The sequence below is a fragment of the Lynx canadensis genome, chromosome F1, assembly GCF_007474595.2.
Source record: "Lynx canadensis isolate LIC74 chromosome F1, mLynCan4.pri.v2, whole genome shotgun sequence".
Classification (NCBI taxonomy): Eukaryota; Metazoa; Chordata; class Mammalia; order Carnivora; family Felidae; genus Lynx; species Lynx canadensis.
The window spans coordinates 56,978,123-57,004,788 of NC_044319.2; the positions used below are offsets into that span (position 1 = coordinate 56,978,123).

A 26,666-nucleotide genomic window follows, 5' to 3' on the forward strand; every position below is an offset into this window, starting at 1 on the left:
AGATTTTAAATTTAGAAAATATGTAAGCTTTAGGTATCCCTCGCTGTAACAAAGATCTGGACTTTGTCTAAGTGAAGTTTAAGTGAAGAAGAAAAAAAACAACTATCCAAACAGAGAAATGTAATGAGAAGCCTTATGTCTCACAAAAGCATATGCATAAAGAAGCTCTAACTCCAAACTGGGAGTGTGGAAGGGAAAGATACAACTGAAGAATTTACCTTGAGCTCCCAGTGGTTGAACTTCCAACCTGGAGAATAGTTATCTCGCAAATCAACTCTAACTCGAATATTAACACTCAGTAACCGCCTTCGATAATCATTGCATTTCGCAATCAGAGCATCTCGGTCTTCTTCAGAAAGTGCATTTGTAATGCCACAAGGAATAACCACCACCTAGAACCAGCACAATGTCACAAATTTATACAAAGAAACAGTGTACAAAGGTAATAAAGTCTTACCGCTGCGGGACACCCAGATGTCAAAACCAAGTAGGGACTATAAATTTTAACACGGATCAACTTATGTGATTTCTCATCTCCACTGAACGTGTAGCACTCAGCTGCATTACTTTTCTATGCTAAATGCATTTTTACTTGACCTACTATATTTCATTAAACCTATTGTAAGTCATTTCAAAAAATGATTTCTGAGTTTTACCTAAAAAGCAGCTAAAAATTAAGAGCAAAGAAAACAATAACAGAAATGATACACGTAGTTACACAATACTAACAGATCATACTCTATGCTGTTTCTATGTTAGCAAAATCTACCTGAATGATACTCAGAAAATCACCCTTTCAAATTTCCTTTAGTAAACAGGGCTTGTATTTTATAAAAGGAATGATAAGCAGAAATATTTTCCTTACCTGAACACAAGCTACACGGGGTGGTAATACTAAGCCCATGTTGTCACCATGAACCATGGTCATAACACCAATAGTGCGAGTTGTCAGGCCCCAGGAGTTCTGATAGGCAAACTGCTTCTCTCCTGGTGTCTTTGGATCTTCAAAAATAATTTCAAACATTTTGGAAAAATTCTGCCCTAAATGATGTGATGTTGCTCCCTAAAAATAGAAATATAAGCTTTAATTTTAATAACCCCAATCATGCCTCTGAAAATGATTTCTATAAGATCACACACCCAAAATGACACTAGATATATAAACTTAGCTTCCTTGATTTTTTTATATTAAGTAAATTCTTAAAGCATAAATGATACAACAAAGAGACTAGGATTAGTCAAAAAAACACTACAGAAGTGTATTTGCTGGGAGCAGTCCCTTTCATAGGATTAATTTCAACTACAAAGGCTAAAAAAGAATCTGTGCTTTGGTAATTCAGGATACAAGCCTTTGCTTAACTAAGTGACCTCAGAGATTTAGAGAAGAATGGGACAGAGAAGCCTGAAATTATATGGTCCAGGAAGCACATGAAATGTACTGATTTGTTTGAAAATGGTCTACTTCTCTGACGACTTGCAGTCTGTTGGATGTGCCCAGAGGCTATGCTCATAGTCCCTATGAACCGCTTGCACACTTTGCTGATACCTGGATGGCTCTTCCACTAGCAGATATAAATGCTTCTACGGTAGTTGTATAGTCTCCTCCTGCAAATTTTTCTTTTTCAGTCTTTCTGCCTTTTACAACAGGAATTGCCAGGAGCTCTTCGTACACCTGAGCATATAAGTCAAGTATCTGCAAGACCTGTAACAACATTTTAAATGTGAAAGCGATCAAAATTCACGTTGTATTTATTTCTTAAAGGTCTATAAAACTGTACTATTTAAAACTAAATGTGGTGGAACAAGCATCTCAAACAATAAATACCTTTTTTTTATGGGAAGGCTAAAGCAGCTAGTGTGTATTTATTATGGAAAAACATTCAACCAAGTAGTGTAAAAGAAACTGAATAATTTTTTTAAACGTTCATAAGTTTAGAATACAAGAAAAATAGGGGCACTGGGTGGCTTAAGCTTCCAACTTCAGCTCAGGTCATGATCTCACAGTTCGTGGGTTCGAGCCCCGCGTCGGGCTCTGTGCTGACAGCTCAGACCCTGGAGCCTGCTTCAGATTTGGGTCTCCATCTCTCTCTCTCTGACCCTCTCCTGTTCATGCTGTCTGTCTGTCTCTCAAAAATAAACATAAATTTTTTAAAAATTAAAAAAAAATAAAAAGAAACATTTATGAAAGATATAAAAATATATAGTAACCAGGGTGAAAATCTTCTGAAGAATAATTAATTTCACCCCTGGGATTATAATTTCCTCTATACATGGAAGTCCAAAAATACTTTCATTTGAAAATATAAGGGCTGCCTGAGTGGCTAGCTGGTCAAGCATCTGACTCTTGATTTCCACTGAGGTCATGATCTTGCAGATCGTGAGATCAAGCCCCACGTTGGGCACCATGTGACAGCACCAACCCTCCTTGGGATTCTCTCTCTCTCCCTCTCTCTTTGGCCCTCCCCCACTCGTGTTCTCTAAATAAATAAGTAAATAACTTGCTTTTTTTCCTTTTAACAAGTAATACATAAATTTTAAGTAACAAAACAATTATACCAGGAAATTATCTTTTAAAGTTATTTTGAGATCAGATTATATTTCAACTTATATTTATTTGTTGAATGATTTCTATACAAATAGACAGCACTGTATTACTTACAGCTGGGGGAAAATAAAAGCACAGCCTGGACAAAGAAATGGAACATAATTAATATGGAAGATAACTTTTTATACCTCTTCTGCTGCTTCTTCAAATGTAGCAAATGCACTGTGCCCTTCCTGCCAAAGGAATTCACGAGTACGTAGGAAAGGTTGAGGATGTTTGAACTCCCAACGCTGGAAGAGGCAGGAATATAATTTCATCATTATGGAGAGCATTTCAATTTTTATTAACAATTTCATGTGGTAAGTAATCAGAAATCATAATTGTAATCCATAACTGTAATAAAAAAAATACTTCCATTCTCCCAATCCCTTGAATATAAAAATCAGGAGAAACAAAATGTGCTTTAAAAAAAAATGAGTAAGAAGAAGAATGAAAGAATAGAAGAAAGAGTGTGTACCTACCACGACATTACACCACTGATTGAGCCTGATGGGTAGGTCTCTGTGTGACTGCACCCATTTTGCATACGCAGGATACATTACTGAAAAGATACAGGCAAATACAGGCAGAGTTAATCACTGAAGATTTTGTTTCTCTTTGAAGGCTGCTAACAGTTACACCAACAACATAATTACCAGAAATTAAAATGATGTTTGTGTAAATGTGTATCTGACGTATGTAATGGTAAGTAAAAGGTATTGTTGTATTTTGCATAAAGCGGATTAGTCAAGAAAATCTATCTAAACTTGACCTTATTTTATGTTCTTTTTACATTGGGATTTACATTTGACATTAAAGTTGACTGCTTTTCAGCTGTTTTATTTTCAAAAACACTAAGTGAAGATCTTAGAGTATATATCATGTTCTATGTCATGTTCTTTGCATCATTATACTGTTCAATTCTCATTCAATCCACAAAGTAGATACTTGAATCTCATCATTAAAGATGCAGAATCTGAGCATAGAGAAGTTAAATAACTTGCTGAATCCAGCAAGTTAAATTTTATCTATTTAGAGTAAACCTATTCAATGCATCAATCCAAAGTATGGAAACTCTTATCATGAACTGCTAATTTAAGGGAAGGTGTCGGTCTTATTATAGGTACTCACGACTACCTATAATTCCTAAAATAAAACTCTGCCTATCTGAAAACAGTTGTGGTCATAATTTCAATAATGCATCCTTATATTATACAAGAGTTATCCCTAGAAGTATGAAATAAAGAGCAAACAATCCCTCATTCTAAAGATGGATAATCACTTGGCAAAACACTGACAAGCCCCAAAACTCAAAACCTCCAAGTGGCACTCCTACTCACTACATGTAACTTTAGAAAAACCACTCAACCTCAGAGACCTCTTTTTACCTCCACAACTGAGACAACAGCTGCCTCCACCTCTCCCACTCACTACTTTAAGAATAACACACCATGGAAATGAAGTCACTTAGGAACCTATAAAAACCTATACAAATATGAATGTCATGTTAAAATAACTAAAAATTCCTAAGAAAATATGGCATAAAACATCAGTGCTTGCAAATTTATTATCAATTCCAAGAGAGGCGCATGGGTGGCTCAGTCGGTTAAGTGTCGGACTCTTGATTTTGGTTCAGGTCATGACCTCATGGTTCGTGGGTTCAGGTCCCATGTCGGGCTCTGGACTGACAGTGAGGACCCTGCTTGGGATTCTCTCTCTCCCCCTCTCTGCCCCTCCCCTGCTCGTACTCTCTCTCAAAATAAATAAATAAATAAACATTAAAAAAATATTCCAAGAATCAAATTCTTGGCAAGTTCTGAAAAGTTACAGCATCAAATAAAAAATGATTAGTGTTTTTTATTTTTAAAAAACCACCTTCGTCCTAATGACTACTGCACACAGAATAAAATTCTACGTAACCTCAGTATACATTCACCTTTATCAACATTCGTTCAACTCTGTACCGTCAACAAGAATTATAAATATCACAGAACAGACACTGAGACTCGACTCTAGAAGCCACCTCTTAGTGTCCCAGTGAGTGCCCTCCTGCTCCAAGGCCCATCCTCACCTGTTTCACTAGTAGGACGAACGGCAATTGGTTCTGCCAACTCTGTTTTGCCAGATCGTGTAACCCAAGCAACCTAGGAAGAGAAAATCATTTTCCACACATTTTTTAAACAGCAGTTTAGAAAAACAGCACTAATGCAGGCAAATCTCTACTTCAATTTTTGCTAGAGAAATTAAGGCAAGTTAAAATAATTGCTGCTGTTCATGGTAAGAAAAGTAGACACTTACTGTCCTTATAAATGTTTAGCAAAAAGTAAGAGCCAGTTAATGTAACAAACAGAACTGTAACTTGCCCTGAAGACAGAAATATATATATATATATATACTTTTAAAAATGGCTGTATATTTATCTAAACTGGTTGTTGTAACTTGCCATTTAAATTACCATTCAAGTGTAAACTGAAAATACACTTTCGAGTTGATGAGAAAACTGTAAAAATAAATAAAGCAAGCTGACTTACCTCAGGGGCAAAGTCAGCAACATGAGTCTTCTCTTTCTCTAATGCACCTTGAGACACAAACATGGGGAAATAGCAGTTTTCAACACCAAGTTTCTTGATCTCAGCATCAAAAAAGTCCTTGATGGATTCCCAAATGGAATATGCCCAGGGACGGAGAATATAGCAGCCACTTACATCATAGTATTCAATCATTTCTGACTTTGTGATGACCTTTTTAAAAGAAAAATATAGTCTGTGAAGCCTAAATTAAACCAAAATTACACTACAAGTGCCAAGTGAATGATAACCAAGCTTCAAATCTGAAGGCTTCCACTGTTACTGTGCCCGTAAAATGGACTTTCCTTGGCTGAGAAACACCAAGCCCTAAACTCTTAAGATCTGAATTCCAATCTTGCTTCTTCTGTTTACTATCTTTGTGACTTTGGATTAATCCCTTTACCTCACCATTAAAAAATAACAACAGGGGCGCCTGGGTGGCTCCGTCGGTTAGGCATCCCACTTCGGTTCGGGTCATAATCTCGCAGTTCGTGAGTTCGAGCCCCGCGTCGGGTCCTGTGCTGATGGATCGGAGCCTGGAGCCTGCTTCTGCTTCTGTGTCTCCCTCTCTCTCTCTGCCCCTAACCCACTCACATTCTGTCTCTGTCTCTCTCAAAAATAAATAACATTAAAAAAAATTTTTTTTAAAGCCTAAGTGCCCCATGGGGCGCCTGGGTGGCTCAGTCGGTTAAGCATCCAACCTCAGCTTAGGTCATGATCTCACGGTTTGTGAGTTCAAGCCCTGCCTCAGGCTCTGTGCTGACAGCTCAGAGTCTAGAGCCTGCTTTGGAATCTGTGTCTCTCTCTCTCTGTTCCTCCCCCACTCACACTCTGTCTCTCAAAAATGAATAAACGTTAAAAAAAAAAAAACAAACAACCTTGAATAATGACTACCTCATAGGGCTACTTCTCAATTCAATGCTTTATGTGAACATGCTTTGAAAACTGGGACACGTTAAAGGACTATACTATATATTACTAACGACATTACACATTATTACTTTGTCTGAACGTTAGAACCTAAATACAACGTAGTCTTCGAGAAATTTAAAACATAAAAATCAACTGAATAAAATACTCACTTGTGAATACCAATCTGCAAGATTTTCTTCTTTTTTTGCCTCAAGGCCCAACCTGCAGGCATGAAAAATAAAATATGAATCCCTTCGTTCATCAATTGCTTGTAGGTTGAATGAAAATAAGCCTCAAAACAGATTAGTTTCTCTTCAGTATGAGTTATTTCCATATGTATCTCTCTTGTATATTCATTCCCAAAATAAAGTTTTTAACCTAGAAAACAATTTCACCATCTCTTAAAGGTGGTAAGGTACTGTCCACAAAGAACTAGGAAAGTCAAGCCCAAGAACAGCTATGATTTTAATGCAGACATCTCTTTTACAAAGTCCTTTATAATTTATAAGGCAATGTATCTGTAATAAAGAATCTACTTACATGGGATTCTCTCACTAAAAAGAAGAATCTTTGACCAACCTCAATCCAGAAAAAAATTATAATTAGCAAGATCAGTGTCCCACTGAAAGTAACATACAAAAAGTATAAAAACCAATAGCTGTCTGTGTATAAATAAGCTTTACATGGTCTATTTTTTTTTTTTTTTTTTAAAGAGACAGAGCACATGAGTGGGGGAGAGAGGCAGAGGGAGACAGACTCTTAAGCAGGCTCCCAGCTCAGCACGGAGCCTGACACGAGGCTCAATCCCAAGGCCCTGGGATCATGACGTAGCAGAAATCAAAGAGTCGGACACTCAATGGACTGAGCCACCCAGTTGTCCCTACAAATTTTTCTTTTAATTGCAGTAAATAAAAGTTGCAGGGGTGCCTGGGTGGCTCAGTTGGTTAAGCATCTGACTTCAGCTCAGGTCATGATCTCGCAGTTTATGAGTTTGAGCCCCGAGTCAGGGTCTGTGCTGACAGCTCAGAGCCTGGAGCCTGCTTTGGATTCTGTGTCTGCCTCTCTCTCTATCCCTCCCCTGCTCATGCTGTCTCTGTCTCTCAAAAATAAATGTTTAAAAAAAAAAAAAAAGTTGCACAGACAGATGCTTCTAAAATAAGTTAGATCTGCGATAAAAAAAAAAAAAAACAAAAAACTATTCCAGATGAGAATCCTTTTCTTGGAACATCAGTAATTATTCAAGCACTGTGGCTTATGATCCACATAGGAAAATTCACCCATTAGTTACATTTTAGAGTTACCAACAAAGCTTACTGGCTTAAAATCTTAATGTATTTGTATCTGACTTCTCTGCTGTTTCACTTTTGACACAGCTCAACAAGATGCCTACATGAAACTTGACCCTTTCACAAAGAGGTAAAAGGTGAGAGATTCTGTTCTCTCTTCTATTATTTTATAATCTATAAATCTGACCACCCAGTCAAAAGGCAAGAAAAACCACCGTTATATTCTGTTTAAGGAGATACTGCATGTATGATGTGAGAGCTAAGAGGCAGAATTTTAAAATCAGCTAAACAAATCTAAAACCAAAAGATCTCACAATAGCAGTTGCTAATGGCAGCTTTCTCCTTTTATTAAGCCATGAAAGGAAGCTGGCACAAAGTTCACTCTAATTTTGCCATGGGGATCACAGACAGGGGCATCACATTATTCCCACGAACTGGAACATACTGAAACACCATCTATGCCACTGTTTTGTCTTTAAAACACCTTCGTTTTGTATTTAACCAACCAAATTTAAAATCCTATTGAGAATGATGTTGTCATTCCATAAAAGATTTTCATTCAAAAAATTTGCTTAAGGTAAAAAGCAATGACTACTGTCAGGCTACCAATTGTGTTAAAAGGGAGGAAAAAAGGATTGTTTATATATATTTGTTTTTACTGTGTGACCAAACGAACACCTGTCAGTGGTTACAGAAGAGACTAGCTGTGGTTACCAACTCGTTATGGCGGTAGGAGAAACTGGGAAGGACGGACAAAACGTGTAAGAGTGAGACTTCACTGAGCTTTCTATATTCTGAGATTCCTGAACCAAGCAAACGAATCTGTTACCTATTTAAATAAACAGAAGATCGACAATAGCTATCTGCTGGCACTATACTTCTAGCGTTCTCCAACCTCATGTGACAGTTAAACTAAGCAAAATTTGTTTTTTAAAAAAGCCATTTAAGAGCCGAATTCATTCAAAGCTCTGCTTCACTCCTACTGAAGCTTCCACGCTTTATTACCTGGTCTGTTTCTTAGGCCCTTGCCCTTCTCCTGCTCCACTTGATGACAGTCCACTTCCTTGGTTTTTTAAGGAGTCTTTCTTTGGGCCATCACTTTGTTTCTGAGGTTTATTCTGCTTTTCAGATTTATTTTCTTTTTCTTTCTTTCTCTTATCTTTGTCCTCAGCCCCAGTGGCAGAGACAGGCTTATACTCCACTCCTGTCAGAGATCTGTACTGTGCCTTCAGCTGAAGGAGTTCTTGGACAGCCGTATCTACCTGCTCCTTCAGTTTAACAAAAGAGGAAAAGAGAAGATAATATTTAATTCAAATCACTGACTAAGCACCCATCTCCGAAGCTTCATAAGCAGATTTGAAAACACAAGTAAAGGTAGAGGGGAATAGGGTAGGGGTGGCGAACATTAAATATGCTAACTACTGAGAACAAAAAAATATGATAAACAGGAACAGAATTATGCAAAAGAGGGACTGAAAAACAGTATTATAACTGCACTATCTGAACGGCAGTCACCAGCCACACACGGCTATTTAAATGTGAAGTAAATAAAATTTGAAACTCAGTTCTTCAGTCACAACAGCCGTATTTCAAGTCTTCAATGGCGACACACGGCTAGTGACTGCAGTACTGGACAGAGCTGCTACACAACACGCCCGCCATCAGAGAAAGTTCTGTAAGAAAGCACTAGTATGTAACAAGCACTCCACTGCAATTTAAGTTAGGAGCCATTAAACTATACATATTGAGCATTTCACAATCAGAAAAATAACAGTAATCAAGTTTCTGCACTACTGGTTAAACTTCAAAACCTGTAATGACTTACTGTTTCCCACTCACAAATCTGTACCAAAAAAAATCCTACTCCTAGGAAGTGAATATAATTAGCACAAACTACACCAGAGCTCAAAATAAATAAAACCTGCCATCTGAGACTGATTCAGCTTTAGGAGAATGAGTAAAACAAAGAGCAGACATCAAGGGCCTACAATGGGCCAGGCACTGCTAGAGTCTAGGGCCCTATTCTCCAGGATCTCACAACCTAGAGAGAAATGGACAATTGAACCAACAGCTAAAAATACACAGGGTTTAAGTACTATGCCAGAGAAAGGCAGAGTCTTATATAAGAGACTATCCAGTCAAATCTAGTTGGGGAGAGAAATGGTCAGCGAAGGCTTCTCTACTACACAGAATTGAGAACTGAAATACATGAGCAGAACTTAGATTTGATGGGCCAGAAAGTTTTCTGGGCAAAGAAAATAGCCTGTAATGTAAAAAACAAAAATACAAACTAAATATCCCACGAACCTTAGAAGCTTTTTCAGCTTTAAGTTTTCGAACTACTTCTCCTTGAGAAGCTACTTTGTCAAAAAGAACTTTGGCTTCTGGTGTTTCTGGACCCCTAGGCTCGGAGCTGTTGGTTGCACTTGAGTCTGAACTTTGAGATAATGGGGGCTGACCAGGAATGTACTCCTTCCCAGTTTTTTCCTTGTACTGAGCTTTCAGGGAGAGTAAGCGTTCTACAGCTTCATTTACTTTAGCCTGAAATGAAAGACAAAAACAATTATTTGAAACTTTGTGAAATTTCTGAAAATTTCAATGATTATTAAAAATCATTTGTTCTATCAAAGTATTCCTATAAATAATCATGGAGAAACCCAAGCAACAAAGGAGCTCAATCATAAAGTAACAGATCAAAGCTAAAAAAAAATGTTGAAAACATAAATCAAATTATAATCCTCTATACAAGTCATAAAAGTAAACACACACACATATAGTACCATAATTTCTCATTTTACATATGTAAACAGACAAATAAATAATAGAATATCCAAGCAAACTGGCAGTGTCCAAGCCCTGGGTCTATAAATAGTGGAGTCAGCATTTACAAAATCAGAACAAAGATCAGCTCAACGGCTTTGCTACACAAACCTTATTTTCATTAGCCTAGTAAACAAACACTAAATACAGCATTAAAACAAACAAACCAATATGGGCCCAAGTAAAGAACAGTTACATTATTCTTTTAAAAATTTATAATACAATGGGAAGGTGTGCTGAGGTTTTAATTAGACATTAACCTATATACATCATCCTCTGATACTTCAACATAATCAGAATGAAAAAGAATGAAACATTCAGCCCAACTGAGACACTTGTGATGCCAGCAGAGGACAACACAGGCAAAGGGCCCAAGCTGGACGCCTTACCTGAATGGTAGTACTGTCTAAACACAGACCAAGATACCACTGAAAAGGCAAAGCATCTATCAATCAGAGAGAAAAAGGGCCTCTAAATTACCCTAGCCAAGCTTCACGGCTACATTATGACAATGCTCCAGACAGCTAAAAGCAACACAACAGAAACCAGGAAACTACCACAACTGGGGTCAAAGGCCTACAGGAAGCACTGGGATACCTTTAAAGAATTTGCATCTATGAATCAACAAGTGACATTTCCTCGTCACTTATGATACAACGTTTTGGTACTGAAGTAGAGTCTGTCACACCCGGTACCACTCAGAAGGAGTAAACAGAAGAGGAGAAATCACACAAAGAGAAGCTGGCAGCTTGCCTGATTTGTACCCCTGACCTGTCTCTTGCTTACATTCTGTCTTCAGAATTAAAAGCATCTTGGGGGCACCTGGGTGGCTCGGTCAGTTAAGCGTCTGACTTTTGGTTTGGGCTCAGGTCATGATCTGACAGTTCACGAGTTCGTGCCCCATGTTGGGCTCCACACTGGTGATGCAGAGCCTGCTTGGGATTCTCCTTCTTTCCCTCTCTCTCTGCTCATGATCTCTCTCAAAATAAATAAATAAACTTAAAACTAAAAAAAAAAAAAAAAAAGAGTTAAAAGCATTTTCACAGCAGAATCTACCTGTCCATAAGAAATAAGACACACTTAGTGATACATAAAAGAAGCAAGAAAAAGAAACTTCCAGGGGCGCCTGGGTGGCGCAGTCGGTTAAGCGTCCGACTTCAGCCAGGTCACGATCTCGCGGTCCGTGAGTTCGAGCCCCGCGTCGGGCTCTGGGCTGATGGCTCGGAGCCTGGAGCCTGTTTCCGATTCTGTGTCTCCCTCTCTCTCTGCCCCTCCCCCGTTCATGCTCTGTCTCTCTCTGTCCCAAAAATAAATAAACGTTGAAAAAAAAAATTTAAAAAAAAAAAAAAAAAAAAAAAAAAAAAAAAAAAAAAAAAAAAAAGAAAAAGAAACTTCCATCAGCTAAAAGAAAGAAAATGGGAAAAAAGTTAAGGGACTTTCCTGCAACCACTTCTACAAAAAGAGGCCTTTGAAAGAAGTTCCAATCTACACCATAAGCAAGTATTGACCAGAGTCTGAAGTCAAATGGCACACACTTCATGAAGAAAAACAAAAACCTTGTTGGGCAAGATTACAATTCAAAATATTATAAAGAAGAAAATTCTAACGTGTCCATCACTTCATTATTATATGATATTCTAAAAATAGACTAAATTATATATACTTATATCCCCTCCAAGTGAGAAATGGAATACTGTGGGTAACTAAGTTTTCTATTCAGGTTATTTTTCAAAACAATGAAATTATACTACTCCCTATGCAGTTTTATCTGATGACTTAGAAGGTATCTAAAGATTCTTGAATTAGAATTATCAATATAAAAAAATTAGCACTATCATTTGATGGCCTATTTATTTACTGCGCACTAGACATTATGCTTAGTGCTTTACGTGGATCATTTTATTTCTCAAAACAACCCTGACTCATTTTATACAAGAAGTAAAGCTTAGAAAGACTAAGCACCTTACCCAAAGTTACACACTAAGTGGCAGTGGAGCCGGGATTTCATCTAGGGTTTATTCTAGAGTCTGTGATCTTGACCCTCACAGTTTGCCAAGCATCACAGAAGGTATGAAACAATGATTTAAGTGTTCCGTTCACTCCTGCCATGCCACGAAAACGGCATTTTCAAAAGATATCTTTGATTCTTACTTGATGATGACTCCTACAATGAGGAAAAAATGTCTTTTAATATTCTAGTTTTCTGGAATAAGAGGCATTTACAAAGGGAAATTGGATGGTACTACTCCATACAAGAGTAAACAACAGAACCCTACAAAGCGTATGCTGATAAATTTTAAGTTCTTAGTAGACAAAGATCATTTTAAACTTATCTAACGTGTGCCAAATCAAACACGAAAAGTTTTCAGTAAATAATTGTTGATGCAGATGAATGAGAAAGTTTAAGATGGGAATTGGAGGAAGTAAACATGATCTGCAGATGAGAGCTGACTGCAGATTGAGAAGTACCCAAACAGCCATGTACGCAGCAGCCACTAGATGGAACCTTTCTCCATGGGGAACGAAAGAACTTTAATAAGAAAAACCTAGAACTTTACCAATTTAAAATTCTAAGAACAGAACCTTTCGAAAGGGCCTGAGCACTTTAATTATCAGCGAAAACAGTTTTTTAAAAAAATACTTTTTTCCAACTCTATAATAAACGCTTTCCCACTTTTTGTTCCTTTCTAACATAATTCGAGAGAACTACACCTGCACACATCAGTGATAATGACTCCGGAAGCAGATTCTCACTTGGTGGGGGAGGACGGATGACAATCCAAAGCAGGAATCCTCCCAAGTTGAGGAGAGAAAGAAATGAAGCCGGTCTCATACAAAAAAGTCTGCTAGGAGAATTAGCGAACTAAAAGTTCACAGGTTTTCAAAGAAGGGTCTTTTTTTCCTAAGTCAACTAATTAGAAACCTGTATTTAGCTTAAATAAATTTTATTTAAATCTACTTAAATTTACTGAAATCCCAACCAGCCCAATTATGGAACCCCAATCCCAGGAGCCAATCCAGCACAACAGAGGACCCAGACTAGAGTCGGGTTGGAACACCTGTTCTGCTGTTTCTCAGCTAATAGTTCATTTACCTAAATCACAATGTATCTGCTACTTTTCTCTGACACAAATCAATCAATAGAAACTCCTCAGATTTTCCTAGACGATCCCTAAGCTGTAGTCAGTCTTGTGAAGTGTTGGGTCTCACAGACAAGATGGATGGTTTTATACTTGTTTAGAGCAAAAGCAAGTTTGCATCAAGTACCAAATACAGATATAGCAGAAACCCACCACATACAAATCCTAAACAAGAAGCTCAAAATCTGTCAAGAAAAAGGACGGGTTTGTTTCTTCTTATATTCTCCCCCTTTAATCTTTATTTTTTGGCCTTAGAATTCTTAAGGCTATTTGGGGTAGGGGTGAGGGGCAGTGGTTTCCTAGAATAGCCTGTTTACCAGACAAAGGGGTAGAATGATGGGGTTTCCTTTCCTTAAGCTAAATACAGATAAGCTATGATTTGGGTTTTAAAACCACAAACACTGGTGTAAAATATAAAAGAGCACAGATGGGTGGGATATTGAAGATGAATTACTGGGGGCATAAAAAACATGCCATGAACTGAAATGCTGTAAGTGCAGAAGTAAAAGACGATCAACATCTGTCCACTGGGACAGGATTGGACAAAAAGAGGCTGTCAATGACAAGATGAAACAACTGTGAATTGTTTTTGTTTTTTTAAGTTTTACTTTTATTTTTGAGAGAGAGAGCATGGGCAGGGGAGGGGTAGAGAGAGAGGAGGACAAAGGCTCCAAGACAGGTCTGTGCTGACAGCAGCCAGCCCAATGAGGGCTTGAACCCACAAACTGTGAGATCATAACCTGAGATAAAGTCGGACATTCAACCAACTGAGCCACCCAGGTGCCCCTAAATAGTTTTTATTTAACATGATAATCACTTGATTTTGCTGCCATTTATTACTTCAATTAAAAAAGTCATTACCGGGGCGCCTGGGTGGCGCAGTCGGTTAAGCGTCCGACTTCAGCCAGGTCACGATCTCGCGGTCCGGGAGTTCGAGCCCTGCGTCAGGCTCTGGGCTGATGGCTCAGAGCCTGGAGCCTGTTTCCGATTCTGTGTCTCCCTCTCTCTCTGCCCCTCCCCCGTTCATGCTCTGTCTCTCTCTGTCGCAAAAATAAATAAACGTTGAAAAAGAAATTTAAAAAAAAAAAAAAAAAGTCATTACCATAAAGCTTCTCAAAACTCTGTCCTCTAAGAGATGGGTCAGCTGACTTTCCAATAAAGGGCCAGGTCAATAAAAAATACTGTAGGTTTTTGAGAGTCTGTTATAACCACTCAACTCTGCAATTATAGCCCATAAACAGCCTTAGACAATATGTAAACTAAAACGCATGGTTGCGTCCCAGTAAAATTTCACTTACAAAACACAGGTGCAGACTACAGTTTGCCAAACCCGGTCCCAGAGTTTAAAGTGTTGCTAAGTATTCCATAAAGCCCTTAATTTTCTGACTCTCATTTCAAGCAACACTGTAATTTCATGTTCAAACTGCATTCATTTAGATTTCAAATTAGAGAAATGTGTTTTATTTATCAAAGTTTTATTTTTTGAAGCTATAACTTTAGAGCTTTAAAAGTTAGTATTTCAAATCTGAAAAGTGACTTCCATTTTTAAATAACTCAGCATGCAGAATTATTTTATCTTTGGTGTATTCTCAGACATGCAACTTCCACTGTATCTGCCTGATCCACTGTTTTGTAACAACCTACTGAGCAGGAGAGAAAGGAAAAGAGCAGAAGGTGGACTTGAAGGAGAAACTGAAGGTAGGTTCTTCCAGGTTTTCATTCCTTGCCTACCCGTTGCTTATACTCTGCCTTTATGCTTACAAGTTCCTACACAGAATCACGTTTCTGATCCTCAAGTGGGGGGAGGGAGGCGGGGGAGGAGAACAGAAGGATGGACAAACAGAAAAAGAAAAGTCTAATTGAAGCTTGTAACTATCGCTTACTTAGCCACTGAACATGACTTAACAGAAGAACTACTTTTGTAGGAAATGGAATTAAGAGGCTTAGACAAGTTATTAATGTAAAATGTGTACGGACTTGCTTAATAAATTAATAAACTGGTAAAACCAGAACTCTCTAGTGTTCCTAATGCAATACACCACTCCCATCACCTCTAAAGGGAAGTAACTTGGAATTTGACTGCCAAATTAGAATCCAGGCTTTGTAAACTGCAGGAAGTTACTTTCAGATCCAGTTTCTTACTGGTTACTAAAACGAGGCAATAAAAAAGGGAGCATCATCTGGACACTCTTGAACAAAGCTGTGGGGAGGAGTCAATGCAAGAACAGCACCAGTGTGTAGTCCACAGTGCCAGATGTGGTCTAAATAACACCGTCCGTTCCTAGCAACTGGGCCGATTCTCTGGAACAGGAAAGAGCACTATGTGCCACTGTTAGCATTTAGAGAAGAAAAAACACAAGCAGTATTTTAAAACACTGCTATGGTGCATTTTAAGCATTCAGTTAAAACAAGGTTAAACTAAAGTCAGCTTAATTTCAGTATCACAGTCACCATGATCAAAAAGCACCTAGTAAAAGTATCTGACTAATTACCAAAGACACAGATTTTTTTACCCATAGGCGGACTTTTCATAAGCTTGACAATGCTGTGTCAGGAAAGTATGCCATAATCCATTACTCAACGAGATGGGAGGTGTAGCTGGCTGTTGCCCTACATATAACGGTTACTGCTGTTACTACCCCACACATCATTAGCTGTCCAAGAATCAGCACAGAATCTCAATATACTCTACTCAGAATGAAGGAATTTAATATTTTTTTTAACGTTTATTTATTATTGAGAGACAGAGCATGAGCAGGGGAGGGGCAGAGAGGGGGGAGACACAGAATCGGAAGCGGGCTCCAGGCTCTGAGCCGTCAGCACAGAGCCCGATGCGGGCCTTGAACTCACAAACGGCGAGATCATGACCTGAGCTGAAGTCAGACACTTAACCGACTGAGCCGCCCAGGAGCCCCTCAGAATGAAGGAATTTAAAGACCAACGCTCTTCCCCTCAAATGACATCTAGAGAGGGGTCCACAGCTTGTGTCTGATCTATAGAGTGGATCATGTACAGAGTGGAAATACTCCTAACCTTGCCAGAGGGTAGGAGATACCAAGGATTTATGTCCTAAGTTCCAGGATTTATTCCTAGGAGCAGAGCTATTTTGAGATCGTCATGGCTCTGCAGGACTTCCAACAGGCTCACTAAAGAGAAAAAGAGATTTATCACACTTCACAATAGAGAGAAAAACATTAACTTCTGCACCAAACCCCTAAGACTTCCCTAAAGCATTTTCTCTTCAGCAGAGGTCAAATGTCCATGAAAGAAAGAATCTTAGGGGGATAGTTTCTAGTCAGAGGCCTAGCAACTGTTAATGAGGTGAGGAACCTCCTATTCCATTCTTCTCCAACCAAAGCCCAGGACACTGATGGGACAACAAATCCCCTCCAGCACCAGAAGTCAAGTCCAAGAGTTCCCCATACCTCTCTGTGTTCTTGTCACAGCCCAGAGCCTATAATTTTGGAAGTTTAAGAGGGACTGAATTATATCCAGTTACAGCACTACCCATTCGGTCATGTTTTAGAACTACACTACTGTTTGAACAGAACTGTACACCTTGATTATTAAATATGGCCCTTTTCTACCACAGATGCCATTCCTTTCATCTCTCACAGCAACCAATCCTGTTCCATACTCAGGGCTACCATCCATTTGGCTAAATGTTTTGCCTAAAGATATCATTAAAACAAGAATAATATGTATACTTTAGTCAAAACTTAGTATCGCTTTAGGGTTCCCCTGAGAAGAATGAGAAATAGTCACTGGTCCAAAACCTCTTGACAACCCATTACTCCCTGAATACACCTTGAACCTTCATACCTCTCTGCCCCTGCCAGTGTGTGTCTTCCACACCCGGCCCCAGGCCAGCAGCACGAGCATCCCCTGGACAACTGTTTACAAGTGCACATTCTCTGCATACCGTGAACTTACTGAGGCAGAAGTTCAGGAGGTGGGACCCTGCAATCGGTGTTTTAGCAAGCTCTCTAGTAATTCTGATGTACAATGAAGCTTGAGAAGCACGGATCTACACTTAAAGAGTACCTTCCCTGAACTTTGTTCATCCATAAAGGGCTTCCTCTACCTCAGGACTATTTTAAATATCCTTTATGAACTGCTTCCTCCTTCCCTGCCACTTAACCACCACAAACACTGGGGAGAACAGTTTACACGTCATACAGGACTACAGTCGTGTCACATGGGATACAGCGTGTATGTTTCTTCCCTGACACCTCTCCCAACTAGATGGTGAGCTGCTGCTTGTTAGTATCTCGAGCTTGGCACACAGCAGGCATCAGTAGGTGTTAACCGTTCTGCCAAAATATTCAAGCAGACAGTCTATACACAGCATGTCTTCAAAGAAGATGAGACGCGACCATCCTAGACCATCTGAATTCATGAGCTTCCTCACAATGCTGTCTCGACTCATTCCAGCATACTGACCTTGGGGGCTTTTTCAGCTTTCAGTTTACGAACCACCTCTCCTTGGGCAGCAACTTCATCATACAGAGATTTACTCTCCAGAGGACGTGCTACTGATACAGAAGAAACATTCTGTACCACTGCGGCAGGATTTCCAGGCTTGTACTCCTGGCCAGTTTTCTCCTTATATTCAGCTTTCAAGGCCAAAAGTTGTTTTACAGCCGCATCTATATCTTCCTTGGCTGCTTTCTTGGCTTTTAATTCACGAACCACATCCCCTTGAGCAGCCACTCTGTTGTAAAGGACCAAGGAATCCTCAAATGTAGCACAAGTGTTATCCAAAGAAGGACCTGGTCTTTCCTTAAAAGGAATAGTTGGCTACAGAGACAAAAAACCAAAAGTGAAATAGTTAATTCATGTTAAATGTCTTCCCACAAAATTATACACATTGTCTTATAACATTCCATGCTAAAAAATTTTTAAGTTTTAATCCCTTAAAAAGTTTAAGTAAATAACCTCACTCTTAACAATTTATCTTAATGAAAAATGACAGAAATAAAAACAGAGGTAGGTAGAGATTTCACTGGAGCATTTTTATCACAGTAAAAAACTGAAAATAACCTAAATCTTAACCATTAGAGGATTAAAGAAATTATGACACATCCAATATATCTGAGAATAAATCATTGTTCCACCACATACTGCGACCTGAATTACTTACAAAAGCTGTTTCTGGTTTTAACTAAAAGACAGGAATAATTGTATTGAACCCAACAGTGTGATGGGAAAATAAAGGTAATAAATATGTGTAAAGCTTTTAGTTACAAAGCCTGAGAAAAAGTATCACGAAGTTTTAGGTATTATTAATTTTTTAAAAGAGGAGACAATATCTCGATTACTGACAAGGAAGACTTCCACGGAACACTGATACAAATTTAACTCAGTACTGTGGAATAACTCTATTTGTATAAAATTACATACTTATGGGCAAATGGTTATATAAAGGTGTATGCAATAAACCTAGAGATATGTTCTGGATAGTGAATAACTATGCTATTTTTATTCTCAATGTCATACTTTCCTTCTACCTAGGATGCTTTCTACCCTACTGAAACCCTTCCAAATTTAAAACCCAGCTCACATCATACCTTCCCCATGACTTTTTTCTTTAATGGTCTTCCACTTAACTTTTCAGAATCTCATCCATATTCATGAGTCACATGCATTACCTCTAAAATGTTTCATCTCTAGGCCAGGACTCTGTCCTGACCCCAGACCCAGCATTCTGAATGGTCTTTAAGACATCTTTACCTGGATAGCTAAGAAGCACCTTAAGCTACATCAGAGTTGCATTTTACATGGGGGCTAAGTTCTGAAGTTAGCATGTAAGTCAAAAACCACATACACGTGGAGCACCTGGCTGGCTCAATGGGTACAGCATGTGACTCTTAATCTCGGGGTCACACATTGGGTGCAGAGGTTACTTAAAAAAAGTAATAAAATCTTAAAAAAAAAAACCTACATACACTCAAAACTACTCCTTCAAAATACAGAACCATGAATGTTAATATACACATATAAATGCCTATTATACAGTAAAGGAAAATACACAAAGGGAGCCACTCTGTGCCAAAAATACATACATTCTGTTCTGTTATACTTATTTTTGATAACATGAACTGACTCAATCATGCCTGGTAAACAAGGAAATAATATTAGGGTAACACTGAAAAATCACACCACCTGGTGGTGATTTCTCCCAGTGTGTTCGTTCATGTACATGAGACAAAGAAGCATACAGGGAAAAGCTTTCTCACTATTAAGAGAGAAAGCTTTAGAAGTGGCTTGAGTGCAGGTGGTACTTTAACAACACTGTTACCATAACATTAAGCCATCAAATGAAGGTGCACAAGTGTAAATGAAGAAATTTCAAAAAACTATCCTCCTGGGCTTTAAAAAAAAAAAAAAGAAAAGAAAAGAAAAGATGAAGCAGGGTCTATGATGAGTCAGACTTTATTTTTGATGACACTGATCTGTACTAGAGGCAAATACCCTCAAACCCACATATCAAAGGACAGGGCATTAGCCTTAAGATTTAAGGCTGCAAACAATGGCTGACTGCAGTGTTGGACACCAATGCCAGTCAACTGTTCTTGAGTTTCCAGGAGGGTCTGTGCAGGTTCCAAAGCATATCCACAAACGTTCTGACACTCCTTCCATCAAGAGGTGGAGTCTATGTCCCCTCCCCTCGAAATGTGGGCAAGCTTATGAGTGCTCGGTACAACAGACAACAGCAGAAATGACACCGTGTGAGATTTTCAAAGTTAAATCATAAAAGGCAATGGTGTTTCCACCGTGTCTACTGGACATTCACTTCTGAAGCCGCAAGCTGTCATATACAAAGTCTCACTACCCGGACACTACCAGACTAAAGAGGTTTCTTGCAGCTGTTCCATTCGTTACTTTCTGAGTGAGCCACTGTGATGTCCAGCCTAGCTGAGCCTTCCATGACTGCTAACCAGCCACCACTTGACTGAAACTACATGAGATGTACAGGTTCTTATTCTTAGTGTTTTGCCCCAACTCTATTTTCCCTAATAAAGCAGCCCTGTTATTTTTAGTATGCCATTTTGCAAAACATAAAGTTTTTCAGGAATACACAAATTTCTGAAACCAATATTACACTATATGCTAGTTAACTAAAATGTATATAAAATTTTGAAAATAAAAAAGGAATACATAAACTTACAGCATAACACTAGCATCGTTATAGAATATGTAAAAGGTGAGAGGTACAGGTGGAAACTGGGACCAATGAGGGAACGGTCACATTTCCCAGTTCATGTTTATTTCATTACAGATACTAGTGGTTCTCAAAGTGTGGTCTACAGAACCCAGAGAACTTCTTCCTTTCTTTTTTTTTTTTAATGTTTACTTTTGAGAGATTGAGCACGAGCTGGGAAGGAGCAGAGAGAGAGGGAGAGATAGAATCCAAACAGGCTCCACACTGTCAGTGTGGAGCATCGCGGGGCTTGAACCCACAAACCATGAGATCATGGCCTGAGCCAAAGTTGAAGACTTAATTGACTGAGCCACCCAGGCACCCTGAACCCAGAAGAGTTCTGAGATCCTTTTGAAGGAGGGCTGCAAGCCCACAGTTATTTAATAATAATACTAACACGTAGTCTGTCATTTTGAGTCAGTCCTTCATGAGGGTACAATGCAATGTCTTGGAGGCTGTTAAGTCAGACACTAAAGAGAAAGAGAAATTTAAAAGTGCTGGAGCGCCTGGGTGGTTCAGTGGGTTAGCACCTGACACTGACTTTTAGCTCAGGTCATGATCTCACGGTCACGGGATTGAGCCCTGCATCAGGGCGGAGCCTGCTTAAGATTCTCCCTCTCCCTCTATCTCTGCCCCTCCCCCGCATGTGTGCACTCTGTCTCAAAAATAAACATTTAAAAACAAGTAAGTAAAATAAAAGCGCAAAAACCACACCATTCTAATTCACAATTTTGTTTTGGAAAACATAGTTATTTTTCATAAAAAGTGTTATTTATATAAACATATAATTGGGCTTATAATTGTCATTTTAAAATGAATATGTTCTTTGAAAACTTGTCAATTTTATTTTTAGCGTAGCCAATACTAATAAACATAACTCACATAAAACAAAAGGGGTCCAGTTTTAAGAATGTAAGGGTCTTGAGACTAAATAGTTTGAGAGCTGCTGGTATATACTTATAAAAAACAGAACGTAGATACTGCCCCATTAAAATTCTTATTTTTCGGGGTGCCTGGGTGGCTCAGTCCATTAAGTGCCTGACTTCGGCTCAGGTCATGATCTCAGGTTCCTGAGATCGGGCCCCGCGTCAGGCTCTGTGCTGACAGCTCAGAGCCTGGAGCCTGCTTTGGATTCTCTGTCTCCCTCTCTCTGCCCCTCCCCCGCTTGCACTCTGTCTCTCTTTCTCAAAAATAAATAAACGTTAAAAAATTTTTTTTAAAAACCTCTTGTTTTTCTTCCTTTTTCTTTTGGCTGAGATCCCACAATATTTGTGTAAATTAAAAGCTCAAGCCACGACATCATCACTGTAAACAGTTCCAAACTCACATCTAATAAACTTTCATATTTCTGTCTTCCTTAGCTCAGGTTATTTATCTTTATTTACCTAGTGAACCCAACAGAATTAGAAATTACTGTCTCAACAATTCTACTTCCCAAATTCATGTCTTCCTTTACATCCTCCATGCTCTCACCCTCTGGCTTCCTTACCACTCATAACATCTTCTAACCCTACTTCCAGTCCACCCTCCAAAGTATCTTCTACGCTGATACCAAATCACCAGTGTTTACCCAACTGCCAACATCAAAGTATCTTCTACGCTGATACCAAATCACCAGTGTTTACCCAACTGCCAACATCTACGGATCCCAAACCAGGTATCAAGGTGCTCCAGGGTGCCACAAAATATTTTATGTATTTGAGGTAAACAGAGTAATATACCCAACATCTCTCAAACATTACATGTTTGTAGTTTGCATGTACTACAAGCTCAAAGTGGTTCAGTCTTTACAGTATGCTACATTTCTTTCAATGGTGTCATATCTTTGCAAAACTAAATTTTCCACAACTGCTGTGTGAAAATCAAGTACTACAGGAAAATCATTGTGGAACAGTAAATCAGCATGGCAGTGTCGAATCTGAGTCCAAGATTCAAGAAAGAAACCTATCGCCCACAACATGGCAACTCCTATCCATGTTCTCTTTTCTGAACCTTGGTCTATCAGGAGCTCTTCTCTCAGAGACACTGGAGTCTGACAGAAAAGTACAGATAGGGAACCATAAAACCGCTTCAATGTCCTAACTCTGTCAATAACAACTTTTGTTATCTTGGGCAAGGGATTTTTCCTTTTCTTTCCATGTGTAAATGAGTAGCTAAGAACAGGTGGTCCTCTAAGTACTCTTTAGCTCTACACAACGATCCTAAAGTAGACAGGTTATTAAAAAAAAAAAAAAAACAAAGGGGGGCGCCTGGGTGGCTCAGCTGGTTGAGTGTCCAACTCTTGATTTCAGCTCAGGTTGTGATCTCATGGTTCTGAGATAGAGCCCCATGTCAGGCTCCACGCTGGGGGTGGGGCCTACTTGATTCTCCTTCTGCCCCTTCCCAACTGGTATGTGAGCTCTCTCCAAAAAAAAATAAAAAGAAGAAGAAGAAAAGAAAAGGATTTGGGGCACCTGGCTGGCTCAATTGGTGGAGCATGTTCTTGAATTTGGGGTTGTGAGTTCGAGCCCCACATTGAATGTAGAGATTACTTAAGGTAAAGAAAGAGTGTAAACCCTGGGGCAAAAATATCATCGACTAGAGCCATATCCATAAAAGTCAATATTTACCTCATTTTTTGTTGTTTCTACCTTGGTCTTTTCCTTTGACCCAGATGTTGGCATTTCCTTAGTATGTCCATCTGGAATGTATATCAAAACACATGGGGCTTCTTTGCAGCTATAGGGGCTAAAGAGAAAATAGAGGGTCAAATAAAGTTTATTTGAACAAAACTATCTGACATCAATTAAAACTGAATTCCTAGATTAATTCAATGGTACCGTCTACGTTAATGTTTTTCAAAGTATAAACAGTCCATTCTCTTATTATTTAAATCAGAAGCTCTTCAGAGTAGTTTAAAACCAATAAATACACAAATAAAAATTTGCAGTTCTAAGTGCATGCTTCCAATTTAAGAACTTTTTATAGATATAAACATGCTAACTCCTGGACAAAAGCTACTCTGTCACCAGAAATGGCACCAGTGGCTGCTAATGGTCTCATTCTTGATTTAGAGCAAGTGCGTCTACATACCACACCTAATCTGCTTATAAACAAGAATTTCTGTAGAACATTTATAAGAATTTCTCAATTCTAAAAGTACAGTAATTAGCAAGATCCACTGTCCCTGAGACTATTCATAAGCAAATGATTTCTTCAAATTTTGTAGGAAAAACAAAAAGAATTCAGTAACAATAGGGTCCTGTATCTCTGCAATGTTTTTAAATAGTCTTATTGAGATATTATTATAAATCAACCTTCGAAAGTACACAATTCAATGATTACATGAAACTGTGCAACATCACCACCCTCTAACTTTAAAACATCTACATCACCCCAAAAAGAAATCCTGTGCCCTTTATCTACCACTTCCTGGTCCTCCATGCCTCTAGCATCTGGCAGCGACTAATCTGTTTCTATGGATTTGTCTATTCTGGTATTTTGTTTAAATGGAGTCACACGATACATGGTCGGCTGTGACCAGCTTCTTTCACTTAGCGTATGTTTAAAGGTTCGTGCACGCTACTGCATGAAGGGTACCTCATTACTGTTTAGGACTGAATAATGCTCCCTTGTATGAACATACCACATTTTGTTTATCCATTCATCAGCTGAGGAACATCTGGGTTATTTGTAACTTTTAGCTATTACAAATGAGGCTACTCTGAGCGTTCCTGTCAAAGTTTTTTATGAACACGTTATTATTTTTCTGGAGTACACAGGCAGGAGGAAATTGCTGGCTCAAATGCTAACTCTATGTTTAACTTTTTGAGGAATTGCCACAGTTTCCAAAGTGACCAGATCATCTTAAAATTCATAATCCTGGGGTGCCTGGGTGGCGCAGTCGGTTGGGCGTCCGACTTCAGCCAGGTCACGATCTCGCGGTCCGGGAGTTCGAGCCCCGCGTCGGGCTCTGGGCTCATGGCTCAGAGCCTGGAGCCTGTTTCCGATTCTGTGTCTCCCTCTCTCTCTGCCCCTCCCCGTTCATGCTCTGTCTCTCTCTGTCCCAAAAATAAATAAAACGTTGAAAAAAAAAAAAGTTTTTTTCAAAATTCATAATCCTATCAGCAGTGTATGAGGGTTCCAATTTTTCCACATCCTCCACCACTTGTTATTGTCGGTCTTTTTGACTATAGTCATCCCAGTGGGTGTGGAGTGACGCCTCATTATGGTATTGATTTGCATTTACCTAATGACTAATGATACTGAGCATCTTTTTGCATGCTGACTGACCATTTGTATATCCACTTTGGAGAAATATCTATTCAAATCCTTTGCCCATTTTTGGGGCGCCTGGGTGGCGCAGTCGGTTGAGCGTCCGACTTCAGCCAGGTCACGATCTCGCGGTCCGTGAGTTCGAGCCCCGCGTCGGGCTCTGGGCTGATGGCTCAGAGCCTGGAGCCTGTTTCCGATTCTGTGTCTCCCTCTCTCTGCCCCTCCCCCGTTCATGCTCTGTCTCTCTCTGTCCCAAAAATAAATAAACGTTGAAAAAAAAAAAATTCAAATCCTTTGCCCATTTTTAATCTGTTTTTATGAGTTGTAAGAATTCTTCATTTATTCTGTACACAAGTCCCTTATCAGATACACGTGTAAACATTTTTCTCCCATTCTGTGGGTTTTTTCAGTTCCTTGGTGGTATCCTTCGAAGCACAAAATTTTTTAATTTTGATGTAGTCCAATTTATGTATATTTTCTTCGGTTGCTTGTGCTTTGTTTAAGAAAGCAATGCTAAGGTACAAAGACTTACACTTAATGTTTCTCCTAAGTGGTTTATAGTTTTAGCTCTGATATTTAGTTCTTTGATTCATACTTAATTTTTGTAGACGGAGTGAGGTCCAACTTCACTCTTTTGCATGTGACCATCCAACTGATCCGGCACATTTGTTTAAACTTGGCAATTTTTTTTAGACTAAGTTAAGAACCTACTCTGTTCGGGGCATTACTCTAATTGTGGTACCATCACCACCCACACCACTACCACCATCATCACTAAATGTGTGACAAGGGTTAGTAGGTATCAGGCACTGCACCACACTGTTTACATGTATGATGTTATATGACTGAACGCAATGTGGCATTAAGGAAAAAAAAAAAAGTATCTCTCCCTGATGAATGAATTCCAGTAGTGGAAACAAGACAGATTCAATAGCGTGTGATAAACACTCTAAAGAGAAAAAGTGCGAGATACTATGGAGATACATAGGTTGGGTGCCTATCCAGACCAGAGCTCTGGGAGAAGTAACATCTGAAAGGTTACCCAAATGAAGAAAAAGCAGGGCCATTCCAGCAAAAGGCAGGACAGGAGGCTCAAAAGCATCTGATGCCTTTGGAAAGCTCCAAGCTATCCAGTATCTTGAACAGAATGGATACGTGACAGGGTAATTACAAAAGATATGGCCCAGGGGGGGTGGAGAGGCCACAACATAAAAAAATCCTACAAGTCACACTAAAAAGTTTAGATTTTACCCTGAAATCGAGAAGAGTTTTTAAGCAGGGGGGAAATGTGATAAAATTGTTATTTTGAAATTTTTAGAGTTGGCCCCATGTGAAAAGTGGATTAGAAATGGACAGAACTGGAGGCAGGGACGCTACTTTAGAAGCTGTTTTGGTAATCAAGAAGAAATGCCCGGGAGGGGCAGGCAGGAGCGGAGGGGCTAACACAGCAGAGCAGGGGCCACACAGAGATAGCCTAGCCTAGACTGGCAGTGCAAGCACTAGAGTTTACCAACTGGAGTGAGGGGATGAAGGAACAGAGCAGAGATGGTACTAAGGATCTCGGGATTTTGAAGATATGGAGTTTGACATGTCTATTCAAGGATGTCTAAAAGGCATCAGATTCCCAAGTGTAGCGCTCAAGAGAAAGGTCTGATCACGCAAGAGATGACAATGAAAAAACAGCAGAGACCAAAAAGAAAACCAAAAGGAACACGGACAAAAATTTAGAAACTAAAAGTTTTCCTAATAATCCCATTAGTTCACAGTTTAAAAAGCAACACAGGGAGGGGCACCTGGGTGGCTCAGTGGGTTGATCATCATACTTCTGTGCTCACTGCTCAGAGCCTGGAGCCTGCTTCAGATTCTGTGTCTCTCTCTCTCTGCCCTTCCCCCACCTGC

The 26,666-nt window shown here is 39.2% G+C and overlaps 1 protein-coding gene across 1 annotated transcript in view; it reads right to left on the bottom strand.

Moving 5' to 3' along the window:
- EPRS1 (glutamyl-prolyl-tRNA synthetase 1) overlaps positions 1-26,666 on the bottom strand; it is a 72,254-nt gene that overhangs the window by 12,696 nt on the left and 32,892 nt on the right. The window contains exons 17-28 of the mRNA XM_030302346.2: positions 23,123-23,240; positions 17,753-18,109; positions 9,657-9,890; positions 8,355-8,617; positions 6,234-6,285; positions 5,116-5,325; positions 4,656-4,728; positions 3,067-3,146; positions 2,734-2,835; positions 1,547-1,702; positions 866-1,063; positions 219-392 (exon numbers count right to left, since the gene is read on the bottom strand). Coding sequence (XP_030158206.1) covers positions 219-392; positions 866-1,063; positions 1,547-1,702; positions 2,734-2,835; positions 3,067-3,146; positions 4,656-4,728; positions 5,116-5,325; positions 6,234-6,285; positions 8,355-8,617; positions 9,657-9,890; positions 17,753-18,109; positions 23,123-23,240 — 2,017 coding nt within the window. The remainder of the gene's footprint in view (positions 1-218; positions 393-865; positions 1,064-1,546; positions 1,703-2,733; positions 2,836-3,066; positions 3,147-4,655; positions 4,729-5,115; positions 5,326-6,233; positions 6,286-8,354; positions 8,618-9,656; positions 9,891-17,752; positions 18,110-23,122; positions 23,241-26,666) is intronic.